At 51.5% G+C, this 20870-nt stretch overlaps 7 protein-coding genes across 7 annotated transcripts; 2 read left to right on the forward strand and 5 right to left on the reverse strand.

Moving 5' to 3' along the window:
- Nucleotides 1–532: 532 nt before the first annotated feature.
- Nucleotides 533–5511, reverse strand: N7447_009453 (transcriptional regulator SIN3; the record flags this gene model as incomplete). The annotated part of the gene is made up of 4 exons (XM_057233715.1): nt 533–1183; nt 1236–5182; nt 5275–5339; nt 5411–5511. The coding sequence occupies 4 exons, from the start codon at nt 5509–5511 to the stop codon at nt 533–535; spliced, it is 4764 nt and encodes a 1587-aa protein (XP_057083257.1).
- A 1306-nt stretch (nt 5512–6817) lies between these two features.
- Nucleotides 6818–8641, reverse strand: N7447_009454 (protein phosphatase 2A regulatory subunit CDC55; the record flags this gene model as incomplete). The annotated part of the gene is made up of 6 exons (XM_057233716.1): nt 6818–6841; nt 6894–7456; nt 7513–8161; nt 8247–8344; nt 8423–8463; nt 8598–8641. 6 exons carry the CDS (start codon nt 8639–8641, stop codon nt 6818–6820), a joined length of 1419 nt encoding a protein of 472 aa, XP_057083258.1.
- A 1403-nt stretch (nt 8642–10044) lies between these two features.
- On the forward strand, nt 10045–11130 carry N7447_009455 (uncharacterized protein; the record flags this gene model as incomplete). The annotated part of the gene is made up of 1 exon (XM_057233717.1): nt 10045–11130. One exon carries the CDS (start codon nt 10045–10047, stop codon nt 11128–11130), a length of 1086 nt encoding a protein of 361 aa, XP_057083259.1.
- A 566-nt stretch (nt 11131–11696) lies between these two features.
- On the reverse strand, nt 11697–13609 carry osm1 (putative fumarate reductase Osm1; the record flags this gene model as incomplete). The annotated part of the gene is made up of 2 exons (XM_057233718.1): nt 11697–13522; nt 13573–13609. The coding sequence occupies 2 exons, from the start codon at nt 13607–13609 to the stop codon at nt 11697–11699; spliced, it is 1863 nt and encodes a 620-aa protein (XP_057083260.1).
- Nucleotides 13610–14701: 1092 nt separating this feature from the next.
- On the reverse strand, nt 14702–16434 carry N7447_009457 (aldehyde dehydrogenase; the record flags this gene model as incomplete). Its single annotated transcript, XM_057233719.1, has 4 exons — nt 14702–14846; nt 14926–15371; nt 15481–15874; nt 15977–16434. The coding sequence occupies 4 exons, from the start codon at nt 16432–16434 to the stop codon at nt 14702–14704; spliced, it is 1443 nt and encodes a 480-aa protein (XP_057083261.1).
- Nucleotides 16435–17565: 1131 nt separating this feature from the next.
- Nucleotides 17566–18707, forward strand: N7447_009458 (uncharacterized protein; the record flags this gene model as incomplete). Its single annotated transcript, XM_057233720.1, has 3 exons — nt 17566–17752; nt 17805–17875; nt 17925–18707. 3 exons carry the CDS (start codon nt 17566–17568, stop codon nt 18705–18707), a joined length of 1041 nt encoding a protein of 346 aa, XP_057083262.1.
- Nucleotides 18708–19513: 806 nt separating this feature from the next.
- Nucleotides 19514–20841, reverse strand: N7447_009459 (PCI domain-containing protein; the record flags this gene model as incomplete). The annotated part of the gene is made up of 2 exons (XM_057233721.1): nt 19514–19543; nt 19603–20841. 2 exons carry the CDS (start codon nt 20839–20841, stop codon nt 19514–19516), a joined length of 1269 nt encoding a protein of 422 aa, XP_057083263.1.
- Nucleotides 20842–20870: the final 29 nt, after the last annotated feature.

Here is a 20870-nt window from a genome sequence, read left to right on the forward strand (position 1 = left end):
TAAGACTTCACTATAGGACTTCACTATAGGACTTGACTATAGTAGGACTTGAAAAAGTAGATCCCCCGAGTTTCCCCCGGATCCACGTCTCGGGAATCGGTTATGCAGTCTCGGCCACACGGAGATTCTTATACATATTGGATAATCCCTTGGATAATCCCGCTAGTCGTGCCGATTCAGTAAGAGAAGCCGATGATCCGGAGTCCAGTTTCTTTTTTCCCCAGAAGTTCGACTTAATTACCGCATTCAGATATGGCTCAAACATACTCAGAATTTGTCGCAAATATGAGAACATACAAATTAAATTAAAACGTCAATTTCTCCATGACCATTTCATTTGTGAGAATAAAGTAAGAGATACTTGAAAATAGAAGAGAGATACAAATACAAACTACGGAAACCGTGAAAAAAGAAAAAAAAAAGAAAACTATTCGCAATTTCCTCATCGTGTACGCCGTCCTTCCCCCAACAACAATAATGCATGTCAGTCCCGGGGGACTGACCCGTCGTAAAAAGTTACACTCCAACACACCTAGGCCTCTGTAGGCTCGACATCAGTCATCTCAACGTCTCCGCCCTCCTGCTCCTCCGCAGCGGGGGCGGAGGCAGAACCAGACGCAGATCCCTCACGGGCCGAAGCAGGAGTGTCGGAGAGGGTCCCGTCGACCCAGGACCGGAACCGCTGGTTGCTCTCGTCCACCTGGTTCTTGCTGAGGCCGCGGGCCCAGGCCGGGTTGTTGACGAACTTCTCGACAAAGCGGTCGTGGCGCTTCTCGCGAAGCGCGGCCTTCTCCCTGGCCTGCTCCTCGACCTGGGCCTTGATGGCATCGGCGTCGGCGTCTTTCTCGGGGATGGGGGCGTTGGAGCGCCAGAACCAGTCGTAGGTGGGTGGCTGGTACAGCATTGTGTAGTTGTTGGCGCAGATGCGGATGGTCAGGCCATCGTGATGCTGCAGCATGCGGTAGTAGCGATCATACTCTTCATCCTCTTCGAGCTTGGGGGGAAGGTTGCGCTTCAGCAGAGGCATGCGCATCTTCGAGAATTGCACGCCCTCGGTGGGGTCACGCATTGAGTAGGCGGTCACATAGTAGGACCAGCGCTCTTCCGGAGTGAGTTCCTCATTATCAAGGGTTGCGTCTTCGCTGGTCATTACTTGGACGGTCACACGGCGGTCGGTTGGGTACTGGAATATTCGTTAGCTGGTGCCAGGCAGTCATGGGAATGGGGAAACTCACGAAAGTTATGCGGTAGATATCTCCATCCTTGACCAGTCGCTCGACTTGTTTGCGGTACTGAATCTCCTGGTGGTGGGTGGTTTCCTCCTTCTCTCGTTCCTTGAAGAACAGATTGACAATATCGGAGCTGCGATCGCGAGAATCGCCGGTGAAGATGGATGCCACAAACTTGGAAATGGAGGAGAAGATACGTTCCAGGTTGTAGAGCTGGTATCCGCTCTGCATGTAGAAGCGACGCAGGGTCTCTTCAAGATGAACCTGATCGATATCGCCCTTGATGACCTCCTCGCACATACGCACAATCTGCTTGTAGAGGTTGGCTTTGGGGTCGACATCATAGAAGAAATCACTGGGGAATCGGTCTATCAAGCACAACTCGTGGGCAGCCTTGGGTAGACAACCGCGTCGGACTTGTTCACGGGCTGACTCCTCCTGCTCCTTGATGCGCAGGAGACGCGAGTAGAGGATCTCAAAAGTACGCAAGAAGCAGTAGATGTTCAGGTTGCAGTACATGTGGTGTTCCTTCTTCTTGTACTTCTCGTTGAGTGTGTATTCATGCTCCAGGTTGAAGTTGCCCTTTCCGGGATGCTCCATCCATCGCAGTTCAGCCACGTCAAAGGAATCCTCAGACTCAGCGGCGGTGGAAGAAACTTGAACAACAGGGGGTTCGTCGTGGCTGTTTACACCATCCTCTTTAGCGGGCTTCTCGGCCTGACCTCCGCGTTCAAGGACCTCACGCAGAAGATCCAGCTTCTGCAAGTCCACCCCCTTGCGGCTCCCGTTCGATGCATCATCATTGGCATAAGTGTCATCGTCATCATTGATGGCGTTGTAGACTTCGTCCATGTACAAGTTGAAAGTGTAACGGTCCAGGCCGAAGAAAGTAGGAATGAAATCCCGGATAAAGTTCATGAGACGCTGAGGATCAGCGCCAAAGCCATTGGTGTTGCGGTCGAAGTACAAGAAAAGCAAGTAGACAGCGTCCAGGAGAACCTGAGTATCGTTGAACTGGAACTCGGCCTGGTACTTGAGCGGGGTCCGGCCACTCTTGCGACCAGCCTTTGCATCCTCAAGCTTCGTCTGCAGGTCTTGCTGAATGTTCTTGGCGACAAAGAGCTTCTTGTCGGTTTGCTTGGTTGCGATGGCTTGGTGGTCAAGACTGCGCCAGTATGCTCGCTGCATCTGTTCACGCCAGACTTTGTCCCACTCACGTTGGCAGGCCTTCCATTCCTCAAGCTTCTGCTTCAAGCGGTAAAGGACAATGGGAAGGACGTGGCATGGACGAAGGAACATATCTCGGATGACCTTCTCGCCGCGTTGACGGTCGTAAATCTTCTTGATGACACGCTGGTAAATTGCCTCGCTTTGGCCACCGAGACCTTGTGGCAATTTGAATGCCATGCGTTCCGCATCACTCATGTACAGGAATTGCTGGCAAATAGGCTCAATCAACTGGATGGTACGGGTACAAGCCTCGATGTGGTGATCGTAATCGTGGCGGTCTTCTTCAATGCGATGCAAAGCGTCTTCATACTGGTTCTTGCGGTGCGCAACAAAGCCAGAATCTTCCGAAGCCCAGGTGGGATGTGAGGCCCAATCGTCATTCAGAACACCGTTGCAAAGCGGATCGCGCCCGCTGCAGGGCTTTTGGCGCTCGCGCTTAGGGAGGAGTCGGTAACTCGGTCCCAGAGACCGGCAGTGAGCAAGGTTGACGACACCTGATTCAGGGTTCGCCTTGGGGTCAATGAGCTTGTCCTCAGGTTCTTCAGCGCTCATAAACCGTCTAAACCAGCTCATAAGCTCAGCATTGGAACCAATGTATCCCTCGGCTCTCTTGACCAGGATGTGACGGTCGAGGAGGTCCGTGGTGTACAGGTTACAAAGCTTCAGGAAATCGCTGAACACTTGCTTGTTGGCGATGAACTTCTTCACGCGATCAAAGAACGCGATCTCTTCCTGGCTAGGAGTCATGGAGACTGAGGGGGGAAGAGGCTCTGGAAGAGCAGGAATCAAAGTGGGAGAGACATTTGCCATGTCGACAGAAGGCTTTCCATGGTGGTATTTGGGTCTCTTGCTGGCGTTACCGAACTGCGAAGCCTGGCCACCCCTGCTTGCCTCAGACAAGCGAGCAGCTTCAGAACCGGCAGGCCCCGAGATAGAGCCAACGCCACCTGGGCCACCACGACGCTTCTTGTTTTCCTTGGGGTCCTTCACATTGAATTGGCCCAGAGGAGGCATCTTGACGTCACGGTTAGGAGTCTGGGAGGTGAAACCTGAAGGTTCACCGCGGAGATTGCTAAGAGGGGCTTGCTCTTCGGCTTGACGTTGTGCAGCTACTTGTTTGGCATGCGCGGCGGATTCCGGCAGGAACTGTTTGAAATCCTCCAAGAGATCTGGAGCAGTGTTGAACAATTGAGTAACCTGTCCATATACATCCTGGATAGGCTTTGACTCCCGCTGGTAGGTCTGAAGTATCTCAAGGAACTGTTTGTAGATCTCCGGCGCACTTGAGAAGCGGTTCTTTATCTTGTTCACATAGCTGATCGCGTGGTTGAACTCCACGGGGCCACGCTTGTTCAGATCCTGAGCACCCTGGAGCATACCAGTTCCAACGCCAGCCAGGTTGTTCATCGGCTGAGTGAGACTAGAGTTCTGTCCAGCAGCCGAAACTCCCATGAGAGACGACCTGCCAAGTCCAGCAGACGCTGCGGAGGCAGCGCCTTGCAGCTGCGCTACTCCACGGTGGTCTTGCTGATGAGTCATGGCGGATGCAGCTTGTTGTTCCTGTTGGGTGGGGTAGCCATAGTGGTGATCCTGAGCAGGTCCTGGTCCATCCTGTTGGTACATGCTGCCCATCATTCTCGAGCCAGGAGAGTACGATCCAGAGGCGGGGCCTTGCTGCTGATCCTGCTGCTGCGCTTGTTGCCAGCCAGGTCGGGTCTGGTCACGATAGAAATCAGACCGAGCATGTGGGTCACCAGAGGGGGGTACATTGGTGGTGATTGTCTCAAAGGGACGTCCCGCACGTGGCATGCTGAGTGTGTTTGTGCCAGATGGGGTTGTGACCCGAATAGCATCAGGGTTGTCTTCAGTACCGCACTCAATGCGGTAGCCGGGGGGCAAAAAGGTATTAAATCCCTGAATAAGAGCTGGGTGACCATTGAAAAGTGTCGAAACACGTTGAATCACACCAGGCGTATCGATAGCCTGGCTCTTGAAATCCTTCATGATATCCAAGAAACGGTTATAGACATCTGGCTGGTCAACAAAGCGTACCTTGACCTGATCGAGGTAGCTGAGAGCATCGTTCAGAATCGGTTGCTGGCCCTGAGCAAGAGCTGCAACATTTCCTGGAATTTGCTGTCCGGCGGCGTTGTATGCCATCATAGGCTGTCCTGGTGGGCCACCGGGGTGCTGCATGTACGAGCGAGGAGTGCCTTCGCCGTGCTGCATTTGAGGACCGAACAAGCCAGCAGCAGACTGAGGTCCGCCCTGGTGGCCGTTCTGCTGGTTTCCGCTAAGATTCGAGAGGAGTCCGCCCGGGCCATGGATGGAGTTGGGGACTTTGTTGGCCACCGGTTGATGAAGGGGGATCGAGCCAGTGTGGCTCTGGACAGGGTGGTGGGGTTGTTCACGGCGTTCTAGCTGCCGTTCGATTTGTTCACGATGATCGCGCTCGCGCTCACGCTCACGGTGAGCCATTTCTTCCTGGCGCTGGCGCTCGATGATTTCGCGCTCCCTGGAGTCCCGCTCCCGCTCGCGGTTGAGCTGGGGAGAAGCGTGTTGCATGGCTTGACCGATTCCGGGGAGAGAATGGCCGCTGTTATGCGACGGGCCTGCTGGGTGCTGGCCGTACGCGGAAGGCTGATGTTGACCTCCGTGGGTCTGGCTTAATTCTGCCAGTCCGGGAAGAGAATGGCCACCAGACTGACTAGGATGGTAGGGTGCTATACCAGAAAGATCAGTCAGCTCAAATGTGTTTTTTTTTCATCGTTGAATTCCCACAGGGAAATCCATGGTTCACACAAGAGGCACTCACCACCTGGAGGGGGAAGTACTGGGCCCGAGGGCTGCGAACCCTGGCCTTGCTGAGAAGGATTTTGACTATTGAAGCGCAAGAGCATCGGATTTAGTATACATATCAAGACACTTGACCTCTGGGCGACTGCTCGTACCTGAATGACCCCAGGGGCCGAGGCTGCTGGTTCATTTGATCGATGCCAGGATGCGACGGCGGTCCACCGGAGGAGTGCCAGTTATCGTTTCCAGAGTTCATGGTTTATGCACGAACCCCAGTAGGGGAGAAGTAGAAAGGGAGGCTTGACGGATAAGAAGGGTCGAGGAGGGGAGAAAAAGTAAGGGTGCGGTAATCGAAGAGCTGGAGCTCGTAGTCTCTTGTGTAGGAATCGACTGGCAACGCTCTGGTTGCACTAGGGTCACAGCATGACCTGGAGTCTTGCAGATAAAGAAGACAGGAACCAACTCCACGCAGCAAGAAAGAACCGGTAGAGAAGTATGATAGACAAGGAGACACAGACTGGGGTGATGGAATTGCGCGCGACCGATCGCGGGCTCCAGTGGAGGCTTTCCTGTCCGGAGCTAACCTATTATGGTTTAGTGTGTGCCTCTCGGATATTTAATTCTCCGAAGTGTATTTAAAATTCATTCATTACGGTATTATTGGTATCAATTGGCAGGATCTCCGTCAATGGTAGATGTTACATTGGTCATGCTTGGTATTGTGCGATAGGTCAATTTCAGTCCGCCTTCGTCATCGCCCGCCATTGCCGGCAGAAAAACATGACAGGCATGGGGTGAACAGGTACAGATGTGAATAACACGGGTCATGAATGGAGGTCAATGGTCTGAATAGTGTGGTAGTCTATTTTTCATATTGTAGTCTATCCCCTGTATCAAGCTACATAATAAGGCTTGTTTTGAAGGCTGGGGTACCTCTCGCTTGTCAAGCCTCGGAAAGGGGCGGAGGGTAAGGGCTGGCCAACAATGCCGAGTTGAGTGGCCTCATCTCAGCATCATTTCAGGGTCCTCACATACATTTTGGAGGTATCACTCTTGGTGTTTTTTTCCCCCTAACTAGTCAGATAAGATACCAAACATAAAGTTGAACTTAAACGCATAACCCATAAAATCATACTGTTCTGCTTAGAATTTCTAACATCTTAATACTAGTTAGCTACCAAATCTATAGTCTTCCAGTACTAACTATGGAAAGCCCTCAAAACAGGCATGACATTCTCTATCATGAGTTGGCCACCATACAACGCCTTTGACAAACCTGCTGCCATAGCAGAAAAAGAGTAAAGAGGACATAGGTAAAGAAAACTAGGTCTGCAACCCTCAGATGAGTTCCACAATGGAAGCAGAGATAAGGGAATTGGGGGAAAGGGAAAGTCCTGTGATTATGGAACCTGTGGCTTGCTGCTATCATTATTTTCTTGGTTTTCATTCTTCATATCTTGCCTGTTCACTCAAGGCCCTCCAGCCACCCGATCCAACCCCAGATGCGCCTGTCCATGGAAAATGATAATGGCCTTGTGATGGTACGACGGTACCTGGTGCGATTAAAGAGCGGAGAAGACAAAGAGCTGCATTCGCAATTAGCATTGTTGGGGCTTGGACAGACAAAAAAACACTTACGTTGTTGGTCGCCGCAATTGCAATGCTGTCTTCGAATGGATGCCAGCTCATGTGCAAGATCTTCTTGTTGAAGTCGATCTGGTCGGCATCGGTCTCCTTCTTCATGCGACTGCCGGGGCCGGCAGGGCTGCCGGATCGCGAACCGGCCTTCTTTCCGTTACCCTTGCTCATCGGCGTTGGTACACCAACCTTCTTTGCCTTGAATGCCGACTTGTCTGCCTGGAGCACAATCTCCGTATCCTTTTGTTCCTCTGTGGGGTAGATCATGAAGTTGTTGTTGTAGCTGCCGGTCATAACGTTCTCCGCATCGCCAGAGAAGACCACCTCGAACTTGTCGAAGATGCTATCGTTCTCGTATGTATCGCAGAGGCGAGGGCGCAGGTGCTCGTGGATGGGGATGGTCTTGATTGGCTGGCGCTCCATGTTGACATCCCAAATCTTCACTGTCAAGTAGTCCCTGGACACAATGTACCGTCCGTCGTTGGAGAATCGCACGTCGGAAATGGAGGAGATAATCTCGGAGAAGAAGGAACGGGACGAGGCATCCTCTTCTTGTTCGAACTCTGCAATAAAACAGTCAGTAAAAAGGTAATTGACGCAATTCCCGAGTTGTACATACGCTTGGCGTGTTCATCACACAACGCCCGTTGCCGCATATCCGCAAGCTTGATTGTGCCCTTGGAGCTGGCATACATGAACCAGTTACAGCTAACCGGGTGGAACTCGGCCGCAGTGATAACTTCTGTGAGTTCCTCCATATTCGCTGGCTTGATATCCACGATGTTGAAGCTCTGGTCCTGGATGTTGAGGTTCCATAGGTTCACTCGGAGATCGTCACTGCTGATAAAGGTTTCACCATCGCTGTTAACGGAGATGCTATTTATATGATACGCGTGAGCGTTGGCGTATGTTCTCCGCGGAACAGCGGCAACCACAGTGTCATGGTGTGTCAGACGAGGCAGCTTGAGCGCAGAGGGGTCCTTGAAGGATACGCGGGGTGCGCGAGCCATACCCCCACCCCCAACAGGGTTCGCGGGAGTGAGTTCATTCGATAAGTTGTTCTCCGCGACCACCTTCAGTGACTTGTCGAAGACCTTCCAAAGCTTTATCGTCTTGTCGTTCGTCGAGAGGAGGAAATGGGATGCATTCTGTCGTCGGCACCATTTTATCTTGTTGATCTTCTCTTCGATCTCTAGCGACTTGAGATAATCGAACTCCGGCTCGTGTGACTGGAACTCTGTGTGAAATTTATACTCGCAGGTTTTTTTCTGTGTTCAGTGATTAGTCCAAACCAAAACAAAAAAAGCAGAAAAATCGACAAAACAAAAAAAGAGACCGGAGGGGGTGGGCTACCGTCTCGTTTCGCTCAAACAACACCACCCTTCCTCCCTTGTCACCAGTGGCCAGATAGTTACCAGTGTGGTCAAATTCGACGGTCGAGATGATGTCCGCTGCAGAGCGCGTGTCAGTCGATGCACTCTGTAGAAATTGACCAGGTTTGGCCGTGTGCGAGGGAGGCTGCCAATTACCTTCTGTAATATCTTCTACATCGCCTTTATCGCCGAAGCATCTGAAAGCAAGTTAGCCACCATTCAATGACTCTTTGTGGGGACGTTGGGTCGATAGCGCTTGGACAAGAGGGGGGAGAAAAATAGAAACCATCGGGTGGGAATGTCTGAAAGGTTTGGTCCGGGACAAACTTACTGTGTGAACTTCCAGGTAGGGGTGCCTGGATCTCTGTCTACCATTTTCACGTTCTAGCGAGCCCTTGAACGCGACAAGGGCACCAAGATAGAAGGAACGGAAAGGCGGGTTGGAAAGGCTGGCAAATGCCTCCGAAAGCTCTATCGATACAAAGTATCCGGGATGAAGCGATGTAGGCGCGATAGCCGACACGAAACAATTCGGTCGGATGGGAATAACGATTGGATAAAGCGGGAATAGAGAGGACGGTCACCGGAGGTGGAGAGGGGTGTCGAGAGCGGATGGCGGTAAGGCGAAAAGAGGGGCAGGGAGGGGAACAGCTAGAACTATCCAAGTTGGAAAGACGAGCTGAGGAATGAAGAGCTGTTGCCGAATGAGATGGCAAGGTAGCTGGAACACAAATGTGCTTGTTTATGAGTGGACCCGCAGCAGAGCTTGAGGGATCATAAGAGAAAAGTTTCTATTGAGGAAACGACGGTTAGAACATCCAGAATATAAAAATCTGAGAGGGGGATGGGGTTGCGTACTTGGTCCGGGGGCGATGAAGAAAGAGGAAAATGAGATGAAGTTGCCCAGATAAGTTGAGGCGGTGGTGGGGAGTTCGTTACGGAGATACCACTGGACAGTCTTTGGGCGTCAATATGGAAGTATTCTATGTAGTATTGAATTTCATGAAAAAAATTTAATTAATTTGATTCAGGAGATTGAATATTCAATGAATTTAGGTCGGGCATATCTAGGTACCTGGGAACATACTGACATCAACACTGCTACCGACTGTAACATTGACCTTTTGCGCCCCTCCCCGGCCATCTAACCCGTATACCGACAACGGTGGAAGGTGGAATCGCAATTGGAATTCTGGGCTATTACCTAGCTAGTTGCTTACACTGAGCTGACCCTATCTGTTTATAATCTGTATTTAATCAATATGCCCGAGGCTGTACTATGCGCCGCTGTCGTCATCCTTGAGGCCCAAGCAGGGCTCCGCCAAATTAAGCATTAACATATATCATATGTTATATATCTAGAGTAGTAGGGACAAGGAAGGTAATTGACAGTGTTCATATCCGAAGTCTCCGCATGTTAATGTTGCGAATGCATCCTTATATGAGTATAGATCTAAAAGTATATATCTGAACATCCCGAGCTGTGTCATATTTCTAAATGAGCCTAATTTTAAGATCGTATAACTAAAAACACCCAGTAACTCTATTAACTGTTATAGAATAGACCGTCTCCCCCATTTCAAGTCCAAATTACTCTATATCCTTCATCCCAATCGACCTTCACATGCTTCCCTACATCATCCGGCCCAGACACATTAAGCCGAACACCGACAAGAGCTACCCCATCCCGAATCGCAATCCCGACCCCAATTCCTACACAACCACAACCTTCTTAATCCCTAACCTCTTAAGTCCGCCAGGGCAAAATCCCAAACCCAATGAGCAACCAGGAGAACAAGCGGGGCAATCCCTCTAAACCCCAAACTAACCCAGCCCCGTCAACCTCAAACACCCAACCCAACCCCGCCTCGCTAGCATCCCGCATCCAAACCTCGGCAACAGGCCTAGCGAAAAGCGCATTCAACCCGACCTCTGACATAGCCCACACCCTAGCATCAAGCACGAGCAGCAAACCAGCCGGTTCATCCGCCCTCCCAAACACACAGACAAGCAGGGATCTATCCGTAAATACACAGCAACATGGAGGTCTCGGTTCTGGATCTGGACCTGCGTCTGGGTCTGCAGCGCAAGCCTTCCGCGAACACGATCCAACACCGGGTGGATTCGCTCTACCCACCTTGACGGAAGATGAGTTCCAGCGAAATATATATGATGGAATGGTAGAAGAACCAACCACAACTACAACGGCAAACCAACCACACCACGACCTCCAAACCCCCTCTTCAACCTGGAAAGGCAAAGCCCGCGCCCATGACCCAACTCAACACCAACTCGAAACCGTCTGGCAGCGCCAGTGGCACACACACGAGACGAAGACATATACCCCAAGCACAGATGACGGTTCGGCCGTTGTCTCCCTGCTATCTGATACAAACTTCGATCCGAATTTCGAGGACCCGACGACGGTCCCTGATACCGACATTGATATAGCTGCTGCACCGGTCCCGCTTTCTGCAGCCGAGAGGGAGGTTCTTGATTCCTTCCGGCGGCGGATGGGGCTGGAGGAGGAGAAAAAGGGACGGCTAACAGGGGCGAGTCTTGTTCCTGATATTGATGTGTTTTTGAGTCAGGGGGCTGGGAGTCGGATTGGGTTTGGGGAAGGGGATGCCGCTTCAGTTACGGCTGGTTCTACTTCGCTTCGCGATTCTGTTTTGATGAATCTTCCTGGTGCGGGTGATTGGGTTGGTGTTCAGGAGAGGTATCATGATGAGGTTTGGGGGTTTTTGCAGCCTGTGCTTGAGGAGGCGAGGGTTGAGATTGAGAAGGGGGCTGGAGAGGGATTGGGGGAGGATGGGCCTGCTGTTAGGAGGTTGAAGATGATTCTGATGCATATGAAGGGGTGATTGACTCCGTGTTGGGGGCATAGGTTACGTGCTCTTGTAGGGCTTTAGTTTTGGCTTTGATATACCATGTACATTTATATATAAATATTAGGGTAGATATACGAGAGGTAGTAGGGAGTAGTATTTGGCTGATTGTATAACGATGGCCTGGTGTTATTGGCATCCTACCCCGGCAGTTATCGGCATTCTGGATTAGCTGTCTTTTGATTACTGAGTGTGCCAGGGCTTTCCAAGATTCTAGACGACACCCAAGTCCTAGAACAGATGGGTAGTTTGCAGTTTGCAAACTCACCACAGCTACGCTACAACTACATCAAATCCAAAATCTATAATTCCAAACAATATATTCCAAAATAAGCCATGTATGTTACACAAGAACAGTTGATCCAAGCAGGATCTTGGATCCCGGCCGGAAGCAAGCGTGCCAAAGCCAGCACAAGAAACAACAGAAGAGACGGAACGGGGTATGAGAGATCACACGCTGGAGGATCATATTTCATCGAGGGAGGAGAGAGCGGTCGTCAGGGAGAAGAGACATGAAGAGAAGGAAGGGTTTTATAGAACCTCTACAGCTCCAGGCTAGGGGTCTCGCCCTTGACACGACCGATCACAGTCTGAGCGGCGTACTTGGGGATAACCTCATCGTCGTGGAGCATCGCGAATTCCTCGGTAGCATCGCGACCCATGAAGTTGTACAGGGCGTTGGCACCGCCGGGGTGCTCATCGACCCAGTTGGTGAGATCGAGGACGATGCCTTTGACCACGACCCAAAGGGACTCCTTGGTGTTGTGTTTGGCGACTTCCTCCATGGAGTACTCGGTCTCTGGGATCTGGAAGTTGGCGGGATCGGGCTTGGAGGCGGGGGCCTCGGCGCCGGCGGCAGGGGCAGGGGCAGCGAGAGCGGGCAGGGTTGTGCCGGGGGCGGCACCGCCCCACTCGACGGAGATCTTGCCAGGGGTGCTGGGGTCGATGTGGAGGGAGATCTGGCCCAGACGCTGGGAGGCGGCGGAGGAGCCGGTGGTGATGATCTTCTGGAAGAGGTGCTGGGAAGCGGAGTCACCAGCGACACGGCCGTAGACGACACAGCCGAGGAGGGAGGAACCGCCGAGACGGTTGGCGCCGTGGACGCCACCGGCAAGTTCACCACAGGCGTAGAGGCCTTCGAAGGGCTTTTGTTCGCTGTTGAGGACCTGGGCGTGCTCGTTGATCTCGATACCACCCATGGTGAAGTGGAGAACGGGCTCCATGAGAGAGACGTGGAACTCGTCGTCGAGCTTGAAGGGCATGTTGTGGAAGAAACGCTTGTTCCAGGGGTCCTTCTTCTTGCCATCGGCGATGAGGTTGTACTCGTCGAAGGTCTTCTTGAGGGCAGCTTCGCCGCAGCCGATTTCGGCAACGAGCTCGGCGCCGGTCATCTTCTTCATCAGGCCGCGGCCGGAGTAGTGACGAGTGTGGAAGTCCAGGACCTTGGAGGCCTTGCTGTTGAGGACGAGGCGGATGGGCCACTTACCCTTCTCCTTCTCTTCCCACATCTTGCCGGAGACGTAGTCACGGTGGCCGAGCTCGTCGGAGAAGCGCTGGCCGTCGGCGTTGAGGAGGAGACCACCTTCACCGCGGAGGGCTTCGGCAGCCAGGAACTTGAACTTGGCGTTGGGATCCTTGGGGTCGATGAGACCGGTAGGGTGGACCTGGACCTTGTCCATGTCGATGCCGTTGGCACCGATGGCCATCAGCATCTTCTGACCGTCACCGGTAGCGTGGGTGCCGTTGGTAGAGGACAGAGCGAAGGTGTCGGGGCGGTGCTTCTTGAGGAGGGAGGTGTCACCAAAGTCAGCGGCGTAACCACCGGTAGCGAGAACGACAACACCATCGGCGGACTTCTCCTCACCGTTGACGGTGTAGGTCACGCCGGTAACGTTGTTACCGGACTTGTTGATGGAGGTGACGTTGGCCTTCTTGACGATCTGGACACGACCGGGCTCCTTCTCGGCGAGGTCTTCCAATCGCTGCATCAGGGCGTAGGTGATGGCCATACCGGGGAACTTGGCATCGTGGCCACGGTGTGTGCGGGGGTGAGTGTGTCCACCGAGACGGGAGACGAGGGTGAGGTCGAGGTCGAAGACATCCTGCAACCACTCGACAGCGGCGGCGGACTTGTAGGTCAGGACCTTGATGAGATCGGGACGGGCCTTGTCACGGGCGGACTTGAGGGTATCCTCGTAGAACTGCTTGACGCTGTCCTGGATGCCGAGATCGGTCTGAGTGCGAGTGAGAGCACCGTTGATACCGGAGGTGGCCTTGGTAGAGTTACCACCGAAGAAAGCCTGCTTGTCCAAAACGAGGACGTTGCCGCCGTTGAGGTAGACAGTGTGTGCGGCGCTGAGGCCGGAGACTGGAGAGGGTCAGCTGGGATATGGGGAGAATGCGGGGAGAGATGCTTACGGCCACCACCGACCACAATTACTTGAGGTGCAGCCATTATGTGTGTAGAGATAAAGGTAGATATGGAGTGAAAAACAGAAAAGGAGAGAGCGAGGAAGGATCTTAAAGGGTTCGGGGGAGGTCAGATGCCGACGGTGTCTATCGGCCGAGGCACAAAAGACGTGGGGAGATGAAAGATGGGGTACCCGCTGTAATACTAATTGGCTACTTCTGGTTTGCCTGTTTCATTACGATCTGGGGAAGGGGGAAGGGGATCACATGTGATATATTTAACTTCCAACTGTTAGGTGTTCAGTCTAGAATTAATTTTTCACATGCATTTCATACCACATTCCAGTTCAGAATTCCTGAGGGATAGAAAAATACGGTCGGAAAGTCACCGGAATTAGATTAGCATCTATGCTATGTTTTTGAAAAACCGAGAAACAGTGGGACATTGAATTCCGGCTTCCTCGGTACTTGCAGTAATAGCTGTTCACAGGTGTGAGCCTCGGAATCAGAATTGCGGTCCGGAATTCCCGAGTGCATGAGGAGAAAGTAAGAAAGTACAATGTCTTATATTTGACCTATAGGGTATGTAAACCCAAGGAAGACATTCATGAATGTATGGATGTATGGATGTATGTAATGACGACTTTGATATCCAAATCACCTGGGCAAATGGAAATATCAATACCAGAAACAGGCAAACTCAGTTGCCGGATGAGGAACATGTGACCTTTGATTGGCGAACCGAAAAGGCGGGGCTGACCTAATCCGGGGATAGGAATTGCCTCAGTGGGACTGATGACCTCATATGTCCCCGTGTGTTTTTCGGATTCAAAATACCGACATATAAGCATTTGGCTATATAACATTGGAGAGAATGCCTTAATTTTAGATCTGTGCTTCATCAGCTTCTTGCCAAGCTCAAAATTTCATTAGCACATCTGGAATCTGCTCCATGGTCGCTCGGGCCAATACCTACCGAGAAAGTATACTTCTCGGACGAGACGAGTGGGCTATAAGCATCAAAAAGGAAAAGATAGTAATGTGGACTTTGAGAGGTAGAAAACGTGCAATACATGTGCAGCTAAACAGTATTACAAAATCAAAAACTAAAACGCTGATGTCAGATCCAAAATAAATCCTAATCCATCCAAGTCACACTCTTCGTCACCAAAAACTCATTCAATCCCTCATCAGTATTAAACCGACCCCATCCACTATTCTTCACACCGCCATGAGGAAGAGCCGGCTCATCATGGATCGTCATACTATTAATATGAACCGCTCTGTAACTAAGTCAGCAAACCAGATCCACAGATCCACAAACTCACCCAAATCGAAACTCGGGTCTGGAACACAACATACCCAGATTGAATCCGCCTAGCCATTGCCAAGCCCCTCCGCAGATCCTCCGTAAAAACAGATGCCGAAAGTCCATACCCACTTCCATTCGCGAGACGGATCGCCTCGTCCTCGCTGTCGAACGGCATACACGCCGCAACGGACGCGAAAGACTCCTCCTGCCACAGCGCCATGTCTTCCGTCACGCCGCCCAGCACGGCGGGCGCCATCCGCACCCCCGAGTCGGTCGGAATGCTGCCCGCAGACCCGGAGATGAAGTGTGCGCCTGCCGAGACGGCGCTGGCGATAAGGGCTTCGACGCGAGTTTTGGAGGCCGTGTTGACAAGTGTTGGGGGTTGGGCTGAGGCTGCGGCGCCGGCTGCGAGCGCTGTTTGAAGGGCTTCTACAAAAGATGGGAGGATGGAGGTGTGGACGAGGATTCGGTCGGTTGCCATACAGATTTGGCCGGACTAAACAGGAAAGAAATTGGGTTAGATATTGAAGCCAAAGGTAGACATGGATATAGATGTAGATGTAGATATTCGGCGTGCGATTAGATGCAGTGTAGCCCAAACTTACATTTAAAAATGCACCTGCCAACACCCCCTGCACGGCAGTCTGCAAATCAGCATCACGACACACAATCGAGCTATTCTTCCCGCCCAGCTCCATAAGACAAGGCTTAAGGTTCTGACCGCAGGCACGTGCAATCTTCCGACCGACAGCTGTGCTACCAGTGAAATTGATCTTACGCACGGCCTCGTGTTCGATCATGGCATTCACGACCTCGGGGGCATCCTGCGGGGCGCAATGGATGATATTCAAACAGCCGGCGGGGAGGCCGGCATCTTCAAAGGCACGGCCGATGGCCCAGTAGCAGCGGGGGGTTAATTCGGAAGATTTGAGGACGGTTGTGTTTCCAGCTGCGAGGGCGCAGGCAGCGGAGCGAATGCCGAAGACGTACGGAGCGTTCCTGTAGAATAATTTAGCGTCTTGAATGAATTCCATGGAAATATCACGGTCCCGTTCCCGTTCCCCGCAACGAAAAAGACACATCAGAGCTGAATATACTCACCACGGCACAATCCCCAGAATAACACCCATCGCCTCCTTGAAGACAATCGCACTCTGTCCCTCCGTCTCGACGACAGGTACACTGCCACAGATGGAGGTAATGCGGCTCGCAACCTCACGCAGCATACGCACTGCAAGCGGGACAACAAACCCCGCAGAAGCGCCTACGTCTGCGCCCATTTCTTGACGCATGTACTCGGCATTAGTGTCGATACGAGACTCGAGGATATCGGCAGCTCTGAGGAGGATGTCGCGCCTCGCGGTTGGTTTTGTCTGCGACCATGAAGGGAAGGCAGCGTCGGCGGCTTCGACGGCGCGGATAGCATCTTGGGGTGTTGCGGCGGAGGCGGTCCAGATAATTGTATTTGTGTAGGGACTTGTTACGGGGAAGGTTTTGGGAGTTATTTCTTCATGGCCGTTTATTAGGAGGGGGACGGCGAGTTCGATTGGGATTGTCATGGCGGGGGAAGGGTAGAGAGTACTGTGTGATGTATGCAGGTCTAATGGGAAAAATATTGAGAAATATTTTTGGACTTTATTCCATGTCAGTTCCAACCGAATTGGGATCACATTGACGATGCTAACTGGTCCGATATGCCGTGTTATGCACTATTTGACTGGCTTGAAGTTCATTTCTGCTTTTTCTGCCTTTTCTGCCTTTTCTGCCTTTCCACGGATTATCACTGTGGATCACCTGTACCAAGGCTACATCATCAAATTGGCACGTTCAGGGGTGTTTTAGTGATCGACGTTATGAGGTAAGAAGATTTTGACAACTAGACCCACTGCCATTGTGCCTGAGAGGACCTTGTTCTGAAAACCTCTTGGTATGAGCGGTCTACAGTAATACGATATGCATATGTATAGTTCGTATAGGACCAAGTACTTCATACCTCTATATCTTCGCTTGTTAAACACCTGACAAGTTAATAGCGCAGAAATCCACGCTATTCTACGCTATTGAGCTCGGGATCTACATGTCAGTTCTAACCGAAATCCGGAGCCGTGGATGAGGACCTGGTGGCGTTCCGGTGGCTTCCAGTCTGTTTACAGTGAGAATATATTAGGGAATGAGGATAAAAACAATAGTCGTAATAGTTTTTACAAGGTTCTCCATGTTTGCATGACTCGATATCAGATTAGGGATAGCTTTCCTCATTCGATGATCTCCACGTGGGATCCACTGTCCTATTTTGTATGTTCTTCCATGTAAGGAATACTGTACACTTTGCCATTGCTACATGTAAAGAATACTTGACCATACTGTTCAACTGTAGATAATAGGCCCTAAACCAGAAACAAGGGTTACTATTATTGTCAGCAGGCATCCTTCACGTGGCTCTGCATGTACATATATCCCGCACAAAACCGAGATCCCTATCAGGACAATGATCGGCCACTAGGGATGTGGATAAAGTGGAATGTGGAATTTTGAGTACCAGCACTCGTCTGGATACTCGCGTACATGTTTTATATCAGTGGACGCGCCCGATCATGTGTTGCCCATTCTTTCTTTGAAAATTCACACATACCTTGCCTTTTTCTGTTCACCCCACACTCCTTTGATACCAGGCTGTTGCGAGAAGTGCAATGGCGCCAAGCACGAAGGGATGGCAGATGATTGAGATCATTTCGGTCTTGGTCAGTCTATGTCTGATCTCCGTGGTCCTGCGAGTCGTCGCTCGTCTTCGGAGGAGAGTCGGGTTCGGCATCGATGATTATCTGAGCATGGTCTCCATGGGGCTCCTCATTGCCATGTTGGTCGAGCTGATTCTTTGTAAGTGAATACGCCGGATCACAATTTCATTCAATACTAACACCTATCATAGGGTGTGCTATTGGAGGCAATGGTGCACACATCGCGGATCTCTCTCCCGCAACCCTCATGAACTACTGGAAGGTATGTATCCCACAAAACCCAACATCCAACCCAACCTAACACCACCCAGATCTTCCTCGCCAACCAATTCACCTACTTCGTACTCTGCCCCTGTATCAAGATCTCCATCATCTGCTTCTACCGACGCCTCTTCGCAACTCCAAAGTTTCAAAAAGTCTCTTTTGGTTTAAACTGCCTCATCGCCGCATGGGGCACAGGAATCTTCCTAGCATGCGCGGGACAATGTCGACCCCTACGTGCATACTGGGACCAGAGCGTCGAAGGATCATGTTTCGACGCTCAGGAATTCATCATCGTCAACCAAGCATTCAATGTATTGATGGACTTCGTCATCCTAGTCCTACCAATCCCAATGATCTGGAACCTCCACCGCGCATGGCAAGATAAGCTCGCGCTAAACGGTGTCTTCGCACTGGGTGCCTTCGTCTGCTTCGCTAGTATCTACCGCATCGTCGTTCTCTTCTGGATTAGTCCAACGGACCCAACGTTCACCGTCTACCAGGCGACTCTATGGACGCATATTGAGCCGGCTGTTGGACTGATTTGCTCCAATTTACCCATCATCCGCGGCCTGTTCCCAGCCCTCAAGTTGAAGAGCTCGCGCAATGGAACCGGTCCGGCGTATATCAATACCGATTATACGAACTCGTTGTTCTTGTCAAAGTCTAGTCCCCGCTCGCCGGATCTGGAGTATATTAAGATGTACAATGCCCAGATCGAGAGTAAATCGCCGGGACATCTTGGTGATGACCTCCACCCAAGGATTATTAATGTCCAGACGGATATTTCTATCCTTCCGGAGAATGACTCCACTACTAGGCTGAACCACTGAGGTGGTGGGCTGTTGACTTACGCCGTTACGATGTGATGATATCTTTCATCTTCTGTTCTTGAGACGGGATGTTGGAGTGATGGGAGTTTAGCATAGAGAAGCTGATCTGCTTCGAGATGATCGAACTTGTGCAGAAAGACTAGACTCTTCTGTCTGGGATACTTTTCGGCGATGGCCCTTTGCAGCCATAGCTAGAACCGAAACCGCCCATTGGAATCCATAATAGGACCACACAGGGGCACGATCGTCCAACCCCATATTGATATGCTCGCGGGACGCCAACGACTCCATCCATCCACCCTCACTTTTCTACATACTTTCCTTCACTTTATGTTCACGCATATCCGACTTGCCGCGGCATTTCTTGCATTATATTACCCTTACCATCTTTACCTGTTCTTGATATATATCGGCTGCACCGAAGACTAGAACATGATTTCCCTATACCATTCATACTATACTTTTCTTGTTGCATACTTTATACATTTGGTTTCCTGCTCTGGCTTTCAGGCTGTATATAGCCTGATTTATTTTTAGTTAGATTCTCGCATATATTAATCGAGTTACTCGAAACATCTAGAAGCGTGTTAGTTGACAGTCAGGTCTATGAAGTCATACATGTAGCTGTTCAACGACAGCATTCATAATTAAATACAGTGCCCAAAGAAACAGAGGCAGAAATATCAGCAAATAGAGCTTGCTTTTTCATTTCTCAGGCTGGCTAAAGGATATGCAAGAGGAGGCAAAAGGCATGAATTCGTAGATCTTTCATCAGATGGACACACAGACGAGACAGAGCAGACCATTTAATGCACCATCTGGCTAGTGGCAAATTCCTAGAATGAAGATATTAGCAAGAAAAACAGCCTCAGTCAGAGCGAAGGCCAACACATACCGGGAACTGATCGGAGATACTAGCGGCAACCCGTTCTACACCCTCCGCAAGATCCTGCACACCAAGATCCCACTGTCTCAGCTTCGTCCCATTAGAAGCACCCGCGGAGGAGCCACCAAGAGTCTCAGCATCAAACGTAATAACCCCATCAATCTGATCAATCCGACCCCGCAGTCGTCCCTGCTCAACCATACGCGCCGCATAAGCCTCCGCCTTCTCACCAGCAGACACATCACCCGAATCCTGCAATCCCAGAATCGAGCCTAGGTCATCAACGTGGATATTCTCGTACAGCTTACTTGCCGCCACGAGATTGTGCTCGATAACCGCCTTATCGAGAACGGTCGTTCCATCCGCCGTAACAGCGAGCTGGTGCGGGGCGAGTTTCTGCGCGAACGCGGCAACTTCATCCGGTGTCAGGAGTCTATCGAGGAACATCTTCTCCAGAATACCGAATTCCTCAACGGAGGGCGTGCGGTCGTCTTTGTACAGACGGGCGAGGGAGCGAGAGCGTTGCGGACCAGCGGGTGCAAGGACAGCACATCGGATGGCCGCGGATAAAGCTGTCAGACGGTCTTCTTCGTCGACGCCCGATGCGAGACTCACGTTGAAGTATTCCTGTGCGGCGTCGAGGAAGCGGCGTCGGGCATCGAGGATGCGGGCCTGGGAGAGCTGGAAGTAGAGTTTTGCATCGTGCTCTTCTATTTTGGAGGGGAGGTTCTTGATGCGGTTGAGGAATGCTTCGGCATTGGTGGTGTCGTCGTCTTCGAGGTAGTAGCGGACGATGCGGATCCAGAGACGGGCTTTGGCGGCGTCGGAGACTAGACGCTGCGAGCTGTCGATGTGGATTCCTTGTAGGGTGCGTGCGGCGGCTGTGTATTCCTCCTGGGATTCGTAGGCGTCTGCGAGGATCTCGCGGATCTGCGAGTCTTGTTCTTCGACTGAGGCGGAGCGTGTTTGGAGGAGGGTGATGGCGTGTTGGCCGACTTTGATTTTTGTTTCTGGAGTGAGGGATTGGAGAACTGTGATGAAGGCGTCGAGGAGGGGGCGGGCGGCAACGATGCTCACTTCTTCGCTGAGGATTGAGTCAAGGAAGTACACTAGATCTTGGGCGAGTTCGTGGCCGCTGGAGGTTGCTACCATCTCATTGAGGAGGTCGGTATATTGCTGTAGCTTTGTTGGTTGGTGGGGGTTTGTTTCGATGCCCGCTAGGGCGTTGACCATCTTTTGGGAGGCCATACTGGTGGTTGAGTGAAGGAGAGGTGGTA

Source organism: Penicillium robsamsonii, assembly GCF_028829455.1.
Source record: "Penicillium robsamsonii strain IBT 29466 chromosome Unknown utg000005l_segment0_segment0, whole genome shotgun sequence".
In the NCBI taxonomy this organism is placed as follows: Eukaryota; Fungi; Ascomycota; class Eurotiomycetes; order Eurotiales; family Aspergillaceae; genus Penicillium; species Penicillium robsamsonii.